Source organism: Anser brachyrhynchus, assembly GCF_964034855.1.
Source record: "Anser brachyrhynchus genome assembly, chromosome: 15".
Taxonomy (NCBI): Eukaryota; Metazoa; Chordata; class Aves; order Anseriformes; family Anatidae; genus Anser; species Anser brachyrhynchus.
In genome coordinates, this window is record NC_137733.1 from 2,254,673 (window position 1) to 2,271,388 (window position 16,716).

Consider the following 16,716-nt stretch of genomic DNA (forward strand, 5'->3'; position numbering starts at 1 on the left):
GCTTTTGTGTTCTCAGCCATGAGCTGGATGTTAGGAAATGCCAGGGTACTGAAGAGGAGGCATGGAGAGGTTCGGCGAACTAGATTCCAGAGAACAAAGTTCAATTCCAGCTCTGCAGCTGACCTGGCTGCCACCTTGAGCAAGTATCAATGTGCTCTGAGCATCTTCAGTGACAACAGCAAGTCTGCCCTTTTGCAGTGCAGTGCTGGATAATGCTGTAAAGCTTAATCTTTACACACTCGTTACATGTTCTTTCTTCTATGGCTGAGGGGATCAAGGAACTTAACTGATTATCTTCTTGTTTTCCAGATCTCTGTTTTCTCCAGTTACTGGAACTACAAGCCATATTAATTCTCTGTGGATTGTTCAAATACTTAAAGCACTTCGAGCATCTCCCTGTTTGTTTTCCATGTGCCTGTTGAGTCCAGGTCAACGTGAGAAGTGCTGTGTGGTTTGTTTCCCTGTGGCCCTTTGTAGGGTAGGGTCGATGCATCTGGAAATACACATCTAGTGGTTTTGTCTGGGACCAGTACATGATCAGGGCACCAAGCAATGCTGTGTGGATGGTGGGAGCTGCCACCTATCTTCTTTCTCATGTGTTCTTTGTGGTTTACACTTTGCAAGCCTCTGACTTACACCAATACCTTACAAGGGACAGGGAGCTGTGGAACACTCTCAATAAGTGTATTGCACACAGTGCTGTAACTAACTGCTGGACTGTGAGCTGGTTGGGAAGGGATGAAGTTAGACTAATATAACATACCACAAAAAAGTGCTGGGCATGTTGCTCCATGTAGTAAAGTATGTTGCTGTGGCCTCATCCAGTTGCCGTTATGACTAGCTCAGAGCTCTTCTCTCCAATGTGTTCTGGCCATGCCCACGTTATTGTTTCCCCTTTGAGGAAATTCTTATGTGCTACTATCTGAACTATTTTTTTTCCCCTGGCATCAATGTGATCATTTGTGTTATTTATTTTTCCTAAGCCTTAGTTGAGCCACTTGTTTTTTGGTTTTGTTTTTTTGGTTTTGTTTTTTTCCTGATGTAGTGTATAATTTTCATTGCCAGCCTTTGGAGCTGCCCTCGTACCTTCAGCACAGTTGAACAGTCTCACATTCTGTCATTAAACTCCAAGTGAGTACCAAGTTACAATGATTTGCTGCCTACCTATGAATGCTACAATATGTAAATCATCCCTCTTGCTATTGATAATTGTGAAATAAAGAACCTCATTCCTGCCATACTTCTGTGGGGTGTCAGTGCTGAGAATGAAGATTGCCAAAAATTCTGTGCTATTTTACAAGTGAATGCTTTAGTTTTGCTTGCTGTTTTATTGCTTGGAGAAGGGAGGACAGTAGCGGTCTCTCAGGGTGGAGCTGTGCAGCCCTTCAAAGGCCAGGGTTGGTTTGTGTAACTTCAGCCTGTAGCTCTTAGGCCAGCGCTGTCTGACACCTGAGTACTACCTGAAGCACTTCTCCAAAAATCTCTTGATGGTCATGTCTGGGAGAGGCTGTAGCTACTGTGGCTGGGCTGGATCGGCACATGGAGCTGATTGTCAAGTGATGAGGAAGCATTGTCTGTCTCCTGCCTGGATCCAGTTTGACCTATCTGGCCTGTGTTTCTGATGGCCTTCATTGCTGGAGGACCTTACCCAGGAGCCTACGTTTGTACTGAGGAGAAGACTGCAGGCTCATGGTGGTCTCTACAAGAAATCAGGGCCATTGGGGGCTGTCCTGACAGCATGCAGGATCCTGTTGCTTTCCAAGCGCTATCCAGAGCGCCCTGCTCAGAAGGGAGAGAGAGAGAGATCACAGAATGGCTGTGGTCGGAAGGGACCTCTGGAAGTAATCTGGTCCAACACTCCTGCTCAAGCAGAGCCACTTGCCCAGAGCCAGGTCCAGATGTCTTTTGAATAGCTCCAAGGATGGAGACTAGTAATAGGTATGTCACTTTTTTGTTTTTCCTTTATAGATATTTGCTCCGGGCATGTGTGGCCTACTTTGTCTATGACTTCCCTTTCTGTTCCTTTTTTGAGGTTCATGGGAATCTGAGTGGGTTGGTGCTTCCTTGTTACTGCTGCTGCCTCCCTTGTCTGAGGACTTGACACCTGGTACTGTGCTTGTCTGATGTGTTAATGCTGCAGGTTGCAGACACAGTTCCTGTAAATGAGTATCAGGCTATGACCAATGAATGTGTATGTTAGTAATTAAAGGTGTAAAGTAGAGAGGCCTGGATCAGCTAATTCAATAGCAAGTGCATTACTGACTCCAGTCCATTATCCTTGTAACTAACTGTGGTGATGACCCTGGGTATGCAGTTACCAGTCCTTGCTCTGTTCCAGACTATTTTTGCTTAGAAAATGATTTATACATGTGGGGAACTGCTCACCATTAACAGGTTCTTGCATTAGAGTATTTTTATAGTTTATCACCTCTCTGGAGCTGTCTGAGCTTCTCTTTAACCCTCCCTGTACGTGGGTGGAGGCCCCTCTTTTAATTCATCCTGGTGTATGAAGTCCAATCAATGTTGCCACATCCTTTCCTGCTTAGCTTCCTGCTGCCAGGGACGTAATGTGAAACCCATCGCGTTGTTTTCTTCTGATGAAAATGGTCTCCTTTAGATCTGAAGGGCAGGAGTGGGCAAAGAGGAATGGCTGTCCTGATTCCAGCTCTGATGCACAGCAGCTGTGCTGTGAGAGCAGTTGAGGCCACGCTTCATCAACCTAACCCTAAAGCCCAGAGTGGCAGGGATTGGACTCGTGTCCAGCAACACGAGACTGGATTGCAATTAACTGTATCGTAAGAGGAAATAAAGGAGTCTGGGTCTGGGGTGGGGGTGTGGGGAGAGCTCTGCATTTGCCTGCATAGACTTGTGCTGCTGCTTCTTCCTACTTTGTCAGGAAGAAATTCCATCCCCAGCAAACCCTGCTGCTAACTCACTCTTCTGCCACAGCCCCATTCTGCTGGAGCAGGGTTTGCAGAGCTTGTCTGTGCTCAGAGATCAGCCCACTGGGCTTTCCTGCCCTTTTTCAGTGGCTCCAGACCTCCTGGTCCTACTGCCTGGCTGGGAGCAGGCAGGGGAGGCTGCTGGGGAGCAGCCAGGCAGTACCAGTGGTTCACAAAGCCCACGGGGAAATCCCTGTGGGCTGGTGTTGCCAGGGTCTGGCTGGAGGCACCTTGGTCGATCGGAGCAGACCAGCCATCCTGAAGGCTCGTGGAGGCCAGGGCACCTCTCTACAGCTTTCCCTGCTTGCCTCCACCCAATGTACAATGTGAGGTTCGCATCCCACTGTGCAGTGGTGATGCCCCCCTGCCACGGTGCTGACCTGATTTCCATTTTTGTGGTCCCTATTGTAGGGGGTTTGAAGTACCTGGCAAATATCTTCTCCAGGCCTTGGCTGTCTGCCTTTGAAACTGTTTTTGACGCAGGTTCCATGGAGGCACTTTTTCTAGTACGTGTTTGGATTATCGGTAGCATAAAGTAAGGGGCTAGGCTGGAGGCCCCGATCCAGCTGGTGGGCTCCTATACCCCCATGTCCATTCTCTTGCAGGGTCAGAGAGCAGCACCCACAGGGGTTGCTTTAATTTATTTTCTCCTTTCTTGACAATGTTTTCTGCTTTTACTTCTGCTCCATGTTGTTTAGTATTGAGAGGTGCAAAACTAGTTTTGAAATTCAGACCACGGTGCTTGAGTTCACCGAGGCCATAAAAAAATCAATTCCTTAGCAGAACCTTGAACATATTACTGAGATGTGCTGTAGTCCTGAGGGAATGCTCTGCCATTCCAACGCTGTACCAGTGCAGGGAAGGTCAACTGTGTCCTGAGCTGCATCAACAGAGGAATGGCCAACAGGTAGAAGGAGGTGATTTTCCCCCCTGCTCTGCCCTTGTGAGGTCCCACATGGAGTGCTGCATCCAGGGCTGGGGCTCCCAGCACAAGAAGGACATGGACCTGTTGGAGCATGTTTGTAGGAGAGCCACGGAGTTGATCATAGGAGGGCTGGAGCACCTCTCCTATGAAGATGGGCTGAGAGAGCTGGGATGTTCAGCCTGGAGAAGAGAAGGCTCCAGGGAGAACTTAGAGCAGCCTTGAAGTACCTAAAGGGGGCCTGTAGGAAAGACAGGGAGGGATTCTTCATCAGGAAGTGTAGCAATGGGACAAGGGGTAATGGTTTTAAACTAAAAGGGGAGATTGAGATCAGATACTAGGAAGAAATTCCTTGCTATGAGGGTGGTGAGGTACAGTTGGCCCAGAGAAGCTGTGGATGCCACATCCCTGGCAGCATTCAAGGCCAGGTTGGATGGGACTTTGGGCAACCTGGTCTAGTGGGTGGCATCCCTGCCCATGGTGGGGGGGGTTGGAACTAGGTGATCTTCCAGGTCTCTTCCAACCCAAGCCATTCTATGAATGCTGCTCATACAGAAAATCTAATATTGAGAGGTGCTTTTCGTTTTTGCATCCAAAAAAAAATCACAAAATTAATTTGCTAGAACAAACCATCCTGGTGGTGCAAGGGCAGGGCCGGACAATTAGCATGAGGCAAAGATGCAGGTTGCAGCCACGCTGACCAAGATGAGTGGTCTTGCAGTTGTGTGAATTTAGATCAAGATTTGACTCCACTTTATAAGGGCTAGATGTTTAGCTGGTGGTAACTGTCACGGCCTTAGTTAATGGTGTTGAAAACAGTTTTGGCTTGATTCTTCAGAGGCATGGCCCAGAGAGCTGGCGATGCATGGTGCACTTGTACTCAGGAAGGCGGTGTGGGGCCACAGGCCGAGCCTCGGTTCAGAAGCTGTGTTTAGAACAGTTCTGCGCACAGCGTTGTGGAAATACGAGCAGCATGATGCTTCCCAGCAGTGTGCACGGGTCTGGTGCTGAAGGGGAGAGGCACCCAGCAGCTCTGCCCGCACGTCACAAAGCCATGCTGCCTGGCCACTGTCTGCAGTGTCACCTGGGACAGGCTTCGTGCCTCCCCGTGAAAAGCCCTGTTCTCTAAATGCTGAGACAGGGATTTTGCTGATGTGTGCCCCAGGCTTGACAGCACTTGTGTTATCTGAAATGACAGCTGGCAAGCTGATCTGGCAGTCAGGTTTTTGCTCCGTGGAGTCACAGACAAGTGATGTTTCATGCCTGTCTGGTCCCATCTCCTTGATGTTGTTCAGGAGAGGAGGTGATGCAGAGGCTGATGCTGGGTCATGGCGAGACTCCTGCTTCTGAAGCTGACTTGCATTGGCAGAGCCAATGCCCAGTCTTCAGGGTGTCTGCTCTAGCAGAACTGCTGTACCTCCTAGTGTCCCCTGTTTTCATAGCCTCTCTCTTTCCTGGGCTGGGGCGTGGGGGACAGAAACAGAATCACAGAATCACAGAATCGTCCAGGTTGGAAGAGACCTCCAAGATCATCTAGTCCAACCTCTGCCCTAACACGAACAAGTCCTCCACTAAACCATATCACTAAGGGCTACATCTAAACATCTTTTAAGGACCTCCAGGGATGGCGACTGAACCACCTCCCCGGGCAGCCCACTCCAATGCCTAACAACCCTTTCAGTAAAGAAGTTCTTCCTAACATCCAACCTAAACCTCCCCTGGCACAACTTTAGCCCATTCCCCCTTGTCCTGTCACCAGGCACGTGGGAGAATAGACCAACCCCCACCTCGCTACAGCCTCCTTTAAGGTACCTATAGAGAGAGATGAGGTCTCCCCCGAGCCTCCTCTTCTCCAGGCTAAACAACCCCAGCTCCCTCAGCTGCTCCTCGTAAGACTTGTTCTCCAGACCCCTCACCAGCTTCGTTGCCCTTCTCTGGACTCGCTCGAGCACGTCCATGTCCTTCTTGTAGTGAGGGGCCCAAAACTGAACACAGTACTCGGGGTGCGGCCTCACCAGAGCCGAGTACAGGGGGACAATCACTTCCCTAGCCCTGCTGGCCACACTGCTTCTTATACAAGCCAGGATGCTGTTGGCCTTCTTGGCCACCTGAGCACACTGCTGGCTCATATTCAGCCGACTATCAACCAGTACTCCCAGGTCCTTCTCTGCCAGGCAGCTTTCCAGCCACTCATCTCCCAGCCTGTATCTCTGCTTGGGGTTGTTGCGCCCCAAGTGCAGGGCCCGGCACTTGGCCTTGTTGAACCTCATGCAGTTGACCTCAGCCCATCGCTCCAGCCTATCCAGATCCTCCTGCAGAGCCTTCCTTCCCTCGAGCAGATCGACACACGCACCTAACTTGGTGTCATCTGCAAACTTACTGAGGGTGCACTCGATCCCCTCATCCAGGTCATCGATAAAGATATTAAAGAGGACTGGCCCCAGTACTGAGCCCTGGGGGACTCCACTAGTGACCGGCCTCCAACTGGATTTGGCTCCATTCACCACAACTCTTTGGGCCCGGCTATCCAGCCAGTTTTTAACCCAACGAAGCGTACGCCAGTCCAAGCCAAGAGCAGCCAGTTTCTCGAGGAGAATGCTGTGGGAAACGGTGTCAAAAGCCTTACTGAAGTCAAGGTAGATCACATCCACAGCCTTTCCCTCATCCACCAAGCGCATCACTTGGTCATAGAAGGAGATCAGGTTCGTCAAGCAGGACCTGCCTTTCATAAACCCATGCTGACTGGGCCTGATCGCCTGGTTGCCCTGCAAGTGCCACGTGATGACACTCAAGATAATCTGCTCCATGAGCTTCCCTGGCACTGAGGTCAAACTAACAGGCCTGTAGTTCCCCGGGTCTACCCTCCAGCCCTTCTTGTCAATGAGCATCAGTTTGCTAGTCGCCAGTCGACTGGGACCTCCCCTGATAGCCCGGACCGCCGATAAATGATGGAAAGCGGCTTGGCCAGCTCCTCCGCCAGTTCTCTCAGTACCCTCGGGTGGATCCCATCCGGCCCCATCGACTTGCATACATCCAAGTGCTGTAGCAGGTCACCAACCATTTCCTCATGGATAGCGAGGGCCACATCCTGCTCCCGATCCCCTTCCACCAGCTCAGGGTACTGGGTATCCAGAGAACAACCGGTCTTGCCGCTAAAGACTGAGGCAAAGAAGGCATTGAGCACCTCAGCCTTTTCCTCATCTTTTGTAACTAAGTTTCCCCCCGCATCCAGTAAAGGATGGAGATTCTCCTTAGTCCTCCTTTTTGCGTTGATGTATTTGTAAAAACGTTTTTTGTTATCTTTAACAGCGGTAGCCAGATTGAGCTCCAGATGAGCTTTGGCCTTTCTAATTTTGTCCCTGCACAGCCTCGCAACATCCTTATAGTCCTCTTGAGTAGCCCACCCTCTTTTCCAAAGATTATAAACCCTCCTTTTTCTCCTAAGCTCGAGCCACATCTCTATGCTCAGCCAGGCTGGTCTAGTTCCGCGTCGGCTTGTCTTTGGGCACGTGGGGACAGACTGCTCCTGAGCCATTAAGATTTCCTTCTTGAAGAGTGCCCAGCCTTCCTGGACTCCTTTGCCCTTCAGAACCTCCTTGGTTTGTTCCAAAACCTTGGTTTGTTCTTCATTTCCAGAAGACCATCCCTACCTGCTTCTTGTAGCATAGGCAGTGGGGGGGAGGCGTTGTGGCAGGGCTCTGTAATGAGCTTCGGGATACAGGGGAGGGTGCAGGTTGGGCCCTAGGGACTTTTCATTGTTGGGCTGCTGATTGTGAAAGCTGGGATAGGGGCAGTGGCAGTAGAGGAGACAGATAAATTTGTCCATGTGGCTTGTCAGAGGACGGAATGGATTACAGACAGAAAGTTAGTTGTGGAGGTTGAAAGCTTAAATGGGCAAGAGACAGAAGAATGCATTTATTTGCTGACGGCCTAGGTAGGTACAAACAGATATGAGCAAGAACTTGGTTAAGCAGCTGGTAAAAGTGGAGGTGTTGTGTCTTACATACCCCCGGGGGCAAAAATGACTTGTGGTCCAAGAGGAAGCCGACTCCAAAATGCTGGAGCCAGCATAGGAGATGCTTGCCACTTTAGCTCCAAAACCACTCGGCATCTTGCTGGATCTCCTCATTCTGCTCTCTCCTTCTTGCATTCCTGCTGCTGGTCCAACTTTTCTCACTGTCCCAGACTTTCCCTCTTCCCCATAACATGTTGGGACTGGGACTCCCTCTTGCTGGGCATCCCCAGGAGAGTATGGAGTGCTTTCAGCAGCTGTGATTGTCGAGTGTTAAGAAGTGCAAAAGAGATGTGAGAGCAATTTATCTTTTTTTTAATTAGATCCCTGGGTTCTGTATACTTTATAGTGGTATGGGCAATGTTGCTCAGGTTATCAGTACGGTCAGCCCCCAATAGTGACAGAGATTTGGGGGGTCAAATCCTGCATAGGGAGTCAGGCCACATGTGAAGGAGATGGGAAGACAATGCAAACACTCTTACCAATACGTGAAAGGGGCCAAGGAGCTACTCAATGACTTTCTGCTCAGGTTAGCTGCCCACCAGACGGTATTTCTAGACCTCATCTCACTCCAGAGAACCTGGGTGCTCAGACAGTGGGCCCTGCTCCCCTGCAAAACTAGGACTACACAAGCTTTTGCAGGCTCCATCTCTGGGGCTGTCCTTGAGCTTTCATTTGAGAAAGCCTTTGACATGAGCCACTTCCATTGGCAGGGTGGAGGTCTTGCTGCCAATTCTTAATGACTGTCACCTTGTCTCGTAAAAGAAACGCACACCTTGACTCCATTCTGAGCATGTACAAGTCCTGTTTTCGGCCAGGTCTGAGATCCTAGCCTACAAATCAGGCTTCTCGCTTTTTCCTGGCACAAGCAGGCAGTATCCAGCTGGACTGAAATGCCAAATGCCTGCCTTCTCCCAGCCTGCCCAGTGAGCTGGCTCTGATGAAGGATCCCACGTCACTAGCAATAATCACTCAGCACTGATTCTCCCTTTCTAGCAGTGATTTGTGGCACAGTCATCTTAATGGGGTTTTAACCCACTTAGTGTGCATTATTCTGGTTTTGTATTGTTCTCGTATGTTAATCAAGCATTCAGGGATGGTCTGGTAGACAGTGCCAATCAAAGTGGGTTATAGAAAATAGTTCTCATCAAAGTCACTTGATTTTTTTCAATAGAACTGGATATTTTATGTAAGAAGAAAGACATCTGTAAAACCTCTGTTCTCCCGTAGTGTGACATGGTAATTAATGAATCTTATTTCCATTTTTCCATCAGTTTCCTGATGCCTGTAGAAAATAGGCTGGCCAGACCCTGTGCTACCCCGAGAGAGCTCGACACACCTGAGCTGGGTGTTGGAACATGTCCTCGTTCCTGAGGCCTGGAGGGGGCTCTCAGGACCAGCTGCGGGGTGCTGGGTGTGAACAGGCTATGACTATCCTGGGCAATTCCATCTGAGGCCTCTCCCCACCTCTGCCTCGTGCCAGGGGCTGTATTTATCTGGGCAGTCAGACCTGGGCTGAGCTGTGCTGTGCTTGTGCTTGTGTCTGGCCCTGTCTCTCCCAGCTACTCCTCCTGAATGGACTGTGTGCCTGTGTTGTAGGTAGCTTGTCTCCAGGGGGCTGGAGAAAGGCTGGGAGAGCTGGGGCTGTTCAGCCTGGAGAAGAGAAAGGTCCGGGGAGACCCTATTGCAACTTTTCAAGACTTAAAGGGAGCTTATTAAAAAGATGGAGAGCAACTTTTTGCTCAGGCAGATTACGACAGGACAAGGGGAGATGGTTTTAAACTGAAAGAGGGGAGATTTAGATTAGATGTTAGGAGAAAATTCTTCACTCAGAGGATGGTGAGGCTGGCACTGGCACAGGCTGCCCAGAGAAGCTGTGGATGCCCCATCCGTGGAGGAGTTCAAAACCAGGTTGGAAGTGGTCCTGGGCAACCTGATCTAGTGGGTGGCATCCCTGGCCATGGCAGGGGGTTGGAACTGGATGGTCTTTAAGGTCCCTTCCAACCCAAGCTGGTCTATGAGTCTATGCCAGGCAGGGTTTGGGGCTGCAGACATTGCTCAGTGATGATGTTCGTGGTACACTGACTTACACCAGTTAGGAGAAAGGCCCCACTAAGGTATGGGTAGCCCATCCCCACCCCAGGTGACCATCACAGGTCCTGCTATAGCCTGGATTAAGAAAGTGCATTTATTTGCTTTGGGTTAGAAAGATGTCTCCCTAGTATGTACAGCAGCAACATCCCCCCCACACAGAGAGCCTGTGGCCCACCCCGTGCCCCAGGGAAGGTCCTGGTCACTGGGAGAGCAGAACATCCAGTGCAAAAGCCATCATTGCAACCATCCACGGGCTATGGCAGTTGCTTTCCCTACTACCTTTGCTCACCTGGCCCTGCTCACACTGCTTGTCTCCCCGGTCACTCCATGGGGACCACTCTGGCCAGATGGGCCTGTGGGAGGCAGAAGAGACTGTGTGACAACAAGCCGATGTGTCCAGAGTAGTGGGAGCACTGAGTAGACAACTTGGAAGGATGAGAGCCAACAGAGGAGCTGGAGATTTAGTCCTTGAACTTCAGGTGGGCTGAGGATCTGGAGCAAATCTGGGTCCATTCCTTCCCTTGCATGTAGTACGTTGCTTAGGAGAACAGTTGACACACAGAAAGAAAAGGAATGGCAAAGCCAGAAGCAGGATACATCGGGGTTTCTGGCTTGCCCTTCCCAGCATCCTCATTCATCAGGTGGGAGAGGGTGGCCTGAGGCTGGCGACACAGCTAGGGGGCCAGATGGTGCAGAGCTTGGCCACTAACAAATGTGAAAGTGCTTGGGGGGACGGGAGGGGGCTGCTGGGGAGCCTGGGTTCAGCTCACAGCGGTTATTGTCCCCATGCATCTGGGACACTTCCGTCGATACTGCCTCGAAGTGAGGCACAGCGTGAGCAGCGTGCAGCACGTGCACCTTGTTGTGGTGCTTTTTCCTCAGGAGGCAGCTGAAGACTTTTTTGAAGCCCTTACGGAAGTGCTTGGAGACCAAGGCGTAGACGATGGGGTTGAGGCAGGAGTTGGCATAGGCCATGCAGTGGGAAAGCAGGCGGAAGGCATAGGTGGCCTGGTTGAAGGGGAAGTCTCCATAGAGGTATCGGAGGATTACTACGTGGTAGGGCAGCCAGCACAGGCAGAAAAGGATGGTTACAATGATGATCATCTTGGTTACTTTCCGTTTGGCCTTCTTGGACTCTGACATGTCCTCCAAGGGTTCCACTGCTGTCCACAGGTACTTGATGGTCCTGGTGTAGGAGAGGCTGATGACCAGCACTGGGATGACATAGCCAAAGGCAAACGTGCTGGTGTCCATGACCTTGCGTCTCCACTCCTCCCAGCCAGGCATGCAGATGTAGCTGGCCTCCCACTCGATCAGGTCATAGTAGCTTAGGTAGGGGCCTGCAAAGACCACAGAGAGGCCCCAGATCACGGACATGGCAGCCACGGCATTGCAGGGGGTCCGCAGCTCCCGGGAGCGCAGCGGGTAGCAGATGGCCAGGTACCTGGGGAGGAGAGCAAGGCAACCGGAGCTGAGGGTTCAGCCGAGCTGTAGCTGGCCACAAAAACAAAGGGAACGAGAAGGTTTCCTTCATTCCCCTGAAGATCCCTGAGTAGTGAGTGGCCCTACGTAGTATCTCATGCCCTCTCTGAGATACAGTCCTGGGTGAAACAGCTTTTATCTTTACAGCAGGGATGCCCAGGCTGGCTGACACCTCTGTGCAGGGAGGGTGGGTTATGGCCCTGCGCTAGGAACAGAGAAACGGGGCTGTCACAACCGCACCGACATCTGCTGCTTGGCAGAAACTATGCAGCAGGAAAAAGGTCTGAACTGAGGTTTTGAGACCTGGGCAAGCTTCACTGGGTGATGGACGCAGTGCAGGCTTCTGCCCGCTCAGGGCCTATTTTCAGCCTGCTCCAGTTTTCACATCAGGCTGGCGGGGAAGAGGTTTGCTCGCTGTAACCAGGTCTGTGTTTGCCTCAGTCTGGCTACCGGGGGGGCAGGTGGGCCCTTGCCTTTGGGTGCTTGTCCCTCTTCCAGCAAATGGTGTCCAGAGGCAGCGTGACAGCCAGCTCTGCTTCCCCACCCCAGACAACACTAAAGAGCAAAGCTGGCAGAACTGCTCTGCTGCGTGCGTCAGGCAGGAGGGGGAACGGGCAGCAAAGGGGAATCCCTTTTCCCACATTTGTCTTGGCAGTCCAGCATTAGCTGCAAGGAGATGTCAGAAAAGAGAGAAAATGGCTCGGTGCTTGTGCATAAGGGATGGAGAAAAGTTGTGAGCACAGACAACTTGTTTTAGTACCCTTAGAGATAAGGGCAAAGAGCAAGATAGGCCAGGACATGTTTTCTCTATGGCAGGCAAGGCTGGGAGCTTACCCCAGCATGGAGCTCTTCCTCCTCCTGCACCGTTAGTGTAGGCTCAGCCAAAAGCGGAGCTCAGCACAGCAATCCTACACTGAGGGGGAACAAGGCAGAGCCCTCAGGAACAATTCAGATGGCAGTGAGCAGGGCCTGGATGATCTCCCAAGAAGAAACTTGGCTCACGGTGTGGGTGCCTTTCTGCACAGGCTGCTGTGAGGCCCAGGAGGGCTCGGGACAGGTGAGGGAGCAGGAACTGCCAGATAACAGCTTTTGTGCTGGGCCGGCAGCTCTAGGGGAACGAGAGATTTGTTACAGGACTGGGATCGCTCTTGTATATTTATGTGGCTTCTCCTTTAGTGCTCTTTGGTTACTTTGCTGCCCTCGCTGCCCTCACGTGATGCTTTTCTGCAGCGGTGGCTTGGGGATAGCTACTGCCCTTGGAATGCCATCTGTAACATGGAGCTGGGTGAGCAGGAGTCCCTGGCACAGTGTGGAGCTCAGCCTGGGTCTCAGGTGCCCTAACTACAAGGCGGGTCTTCCCTATGGAAAATGCAGGCAGGAGCAGCACCGGCTTTGCACCGAGGAGAGCTGGAAGTGCTGCTTGGGGGTTGGTAGGGGAAGGGAGCTAAACTGGTCCCCAAACTGCCTTTGGCATGGACCAGCACCACTGGCGTTTGAATGATTTGCCTGTTGGTGATGGGCCATGACCTTCCCATGCCCTCACTCCACCCAGCTTCTCAAACTACCCTCCTTCCCCAGCCTGAGGGCATCGTCAGACCGTTACCTGTCCACAGAGACGGCAGCCAGTGTGAAGCTGCTGGCATACATGGTGAGGTAGATGAAAAAGTGGACAGCCTTGCAGATGAAGGAGCCGAAGACCCAGCCTTCAAGGCAGTAGATGGTGGCCTGGAAAGGCACGCAGAAGACAATGAAGAAGAAGTCAGCCAGGCTGAGGTTGAGGATGAAGAGGTTGGTAGTGTTGTGGCCCATTTGCCTATTGCGCAGCAGCACTGCCAGCACCAGGCTATTGCCCACTGTGCCCAGGAGGAAGATGAGGGAGAAAACCACAGGGACAATGACAGTAGCAGGACTGAACTGGTAACTGTCAGAGGGGTTCCAGTACCCAGCCAAGCTGGTGAAGTCCTCATACTCCATCATTCTGTGCCGTGGTGAGGTGCTGGAGCCTGTGGCGACACAGGGAAAGGTGTGAGAGACTGCAAAAACACTGGAATAAAAACGCTATGATTGGCTGATTGGCCTGTTGGCTGGCTGGAGACAGACAGCATTGTTCTCAGTTCTGCCACCCGCATGCTTTTCAGCAAGCTCCTCTGGACACAGCCGGCATGCAGGGCAGGTAGGGCTAGGCTGGCAGGAAGGAGCACCCTGCTCCCCCCTTCTGACCCTGCAGTGAACCCATACCCCGGATTTAGATGCCACCTTGGACTGATGATGCTGAAGGTGAGGCTTGGGAGAGAGGAGAGAATATCATCCCCATGGGTGGAACAGCCTCCTCCTCTCTGGGAGAATGGAGCCAGGATTTTCCCTTCCCAGCTGATGGCAGGCAGGGGTGTGATGTTTCTTCTCAGCAGTGGGGCTTCAGCCCTGAACCAACCAGCTGGAGGAGCTGAGGTGGCTGCTCCTCCTGTACTGATGTGCGGTTTGATATTACCCCCGTTCCCAGCCTTTTTGGTACCTGTTCTACAATAAACATCGCACGCTAGACAGGCTGGAAAAGCTTTTGGCAGTGACAGCTCCTACACAGTTCTGTGTTGTGCCCAAGTGAGGATTTTCTGGGGAGGACAGCTCTGATGGGACCACCTGTGATCCGGACTCAGTGACCCAGATCTCTCTCTGTTTCTTAGGGCAGCTCTCCTCAGGATTTGGGCTTCCTGTATCATTCTCTTGCCCCAAAAATAAACATTTGGACTGAAAGCAGGTGAGTTTGTGTGGGGAAACATGAGTTTCTCTGTCACATGCACAGAAATCTGCATGCATGTATTTAACTTCTGGAGCAGGTGGATTATCAAATGTACCCATAGGCACAGATCCCCTTGAAAAAAAGATGATTTGGGTTCCTTCTCCTCTTCAGTGTTTGTATGGATGTGCTGTGGTTAAAAGAGCGTGGCCCAACACTGGCTCACCATGACTATGGAGACTGCAGCATCTCTGCAAGAAATGGAGCTCTAGCTGGTGCCTTCGTCTTCAGGTAGGGGATGGGGCAAGGGCTCCCTGGGAGCACCGGCAGGGCGAGTGCCTGAAGCAGAAGCACTGCAAGGGGCCTGTGAGCATGGGTCCCCTGCCGCAGGCGTTCCTGGTATCAGTCAGTGCCTGACTATGTAGCCTTGCCACAGCTTTGAGGTTTTTCTTGGTTGCTCATGGCCTGTCTACATGAAGGCCAAGCAGTGCTTCAATTCCCCTTTACAGATGGGAATTGAGATGTGGTGAGTGTAAAGAGGTGGCTGGTTGGATCAGGACTGTCACTAATGTAGCAGAAAAATGAATATTTCTGTTATTTCTGATTCCCACCTCTGTGCACAGTCCTGCCTCCAGAGACAGGAGAGTGACAGGAACAGGCACAGAGTAAAAGCAGTGGTACGCTTTCTGATCTCAGAAGTGATATATACCAACTGTGATATTGCCGTGGCTCCAAGATTTTGAGTGACTCTCAAGGAGTCATTCAGAGCATCTCTCGTAGAGTGGGACCTGTGTGCAGTCCCAGCTCCCAGTTCCCTCCCTGCTCAGGAGGCTGTCAGTAACTCCCACCGCTCTGTTGTCCCTTGGAAGCATTTTGCAAACATCTCACTCCCTAGCATTTTGTGAATGGGTTTATGGCGATGCTCCTCGGTTGGTTCTGAACAGCCTTGACTAGCAGTGACTGAGAGAGGGACAGGTGCTGAACAAGGAGAAAAAAGGAGACCATGGGCAATGAATTTCCTCTTCCATATCTGCTGTTCAGGGTTAGGAGGGGCAAAGGTGGTGTGTCAGGGGAGGTAAAATTGCAAGGGATGAGAACTGAATCAGTGGCAAAGTTGGGAATGGAACCAAAGAGACCTGGCTTTTCCAAAAAGGGTTCAGTAAAGGATCTGTAGGGAGAATGGTTCTCAGTGCCTGACTGTTGGGGGTAACAAACAACACAGACAAAAAACACCAACACAGGTGGGGGCAGGCAGCAGGTCAAACCAGGGCTGCCTGGGAACCAGCACAGGCAGCTCTTACATCCAGGGAAAAGGCCAAGAAGGGCAGGGGTAGGCAGGGCAAGGGCACAGATACAGGAGCTATGGGAAGAGGGAGGTACAGGCCCCTGATGGTCTGGACAGAGAGCAGCGAAGGGAGGAGAGGAGGAGCAGGCAGTTAGAGCTTCCTCTTCCAGTGGGCTCAGGAGCCAGCGTTTCTGGGCTCGGTCCGTGGTTGGCATTGCCATCCCCAGCACAGAGTGCCTCTATTTCCCCATTTGTGCAGCAGCTCTACGAGAAGGTGCCTCATCTGCTCCGCTTGGGGACAAGGCAGAGCCCCTTTGCTTGGCGACCTCAGGGGCTCAGCCCGGGAGCACAGCAGCCCTCCAGCACCCCGGCACCCTTCCTCTGCCCAGCCCGGCTCGGGCAGCCTCGGTCCTCCCCGCCTCCCGCGGCAGGCACGGCCACGGCTGGGGCTGCCTGTCCCCGGGAGCCTCTCCTTTCGCTGCCCTGCCTGCAGAAGGCAGCGGCCAGGTGCCCGCACCGCCCGCCCCAGCGCCCTGCCCCGCTCCCTGCCCCGCTCCCGCCCGCTTTGCCCGGGGGCCTGCCCCGGTGGCAGCTGCGGGGGGGGGGGGGGGGGGGGCAGCGCCCGGTCCCCGCCGGCGGGGTCCTACCTGCCCTGCCCGCCGCTCCGCTCCGCCCCGCCGCCCGGTGCGGCTGCTGCCGCCGGTGCTGCTCGGGCACGGCCCGGCACCGCCGCCGCCCCGCCGCTCGCTCCGCCCCTGCTCCAGCACCCCCGGGCACACGCACACGGGGCCGAGTGCCCCCGCTCCCGGGCACGCCCGCCCGCGCACACGTGTGAACGCACGCACCGCGCGTGTGTCCCTCGGGAAAAGAACGCGGAGGGTTTGCTCCGCCCTTGTGCACGCCCCACAGCACTGTGAGAAACACTCCGCAGCCGATAACTTAGGCTCAGGCGAGGATCTCAGTGAAGCAGTAATTTATTCGCGATCCACAAGCAGGAGCGCGCCTACTGGTCCCAAAACACAGTTTATATACTTTTTGATGACAGGACCCTCCCCTGTTTCCCCACTGAGTGGGTAATCCAGGTTCACAATCTATCTGATGCTTCACAGACAGTGCATGGCCTTCAGTTGCCGGCCTGTTAAATTTCAAATTTCTTTTGACTTTTTTACTGTTTGAAGTGGTAATGTTTCCTCACTTATCTGACTTGACTTAACACCGTGATTTTCACCTAATTGTTTTAAGGAG

At 52.4% G+C, this 16,716-nt stretch overlaps 2 protein-coding genes across 3 annotated transcripts in view; one reads left to right on the top strand and one right to left on the bottom strand.

The window, feature by feature from the left end:
• ROGDI (rogdi atypical leucine zipper) overlaps positions 1 to 1,240 on the top strand; it is a 15,130-nt gene extending 13,890 nt beyond the window's left edge. The window contains exon 11 of the mRNA XM_080557107.1: positions 310 to 1,240. Coding sequence (XP_080413233.1) covers positions 310 to 351 — 42 coding nt within the window. The 3' untranslated portion in view covers positions 352 to 1,240. The remainder of the gene's footprint in view (positions 1 to 309) is intronic.
• On the bottom strand, positions 960 to 16,324 carry LOC308178434 (galanin receptor 2b-like). 2 transcript variants are annotated; one of them, XM_080557094.1, is made up of 3 exons: positions 16,317 to 16,324; positions 13,056 to 13,455; positions 960 to 11,414 (listed from the first exon to the last, which is right to left on the bottom strand). In XM_080557094.1, the coding sequence occupies exons 2-3, from the start codon at positions 13,427 to 13,429 to the stop codon at positions 10,676 to 10,678; spliced, it is 1,113 nt and encodes a 370-aa protein (XP_080413220.1). In that variant the 5' UTR covers positions 13,430 to 13,455; positions 16,317 to 16,324; the 3' UTR covers positions 960 to 10,675. The 2 variants fall into 2 exon arrangements, with proteins under 2 accessions (XP_080413220.1, XP_080413219.1); XM_080557093.1 differs by lacking the exon at positions 16,317 to 16,324 and adding an exon at positions 16,119 to 16,282.
• Between the last annotated feature and the right edge of the window lie 392 nt (positions 16,325 to 16,716).

Coding starts and splice junctions, on each gene's coding strand:
- LOC308178434 (XM_080557094.1), bottom strand. CDS start 13,429: ATGATGGAGTATGAGGACTTCACCAGCTTGGCTGGGTACTGGAACCCC. Junction 11,415..13,055: donor GCTGCCGTCTCTGTGGACAG/GTAACGGTCTGA, acceptor TCTCCTCCCCAG/GTACCTGGCCATCTGCTACC.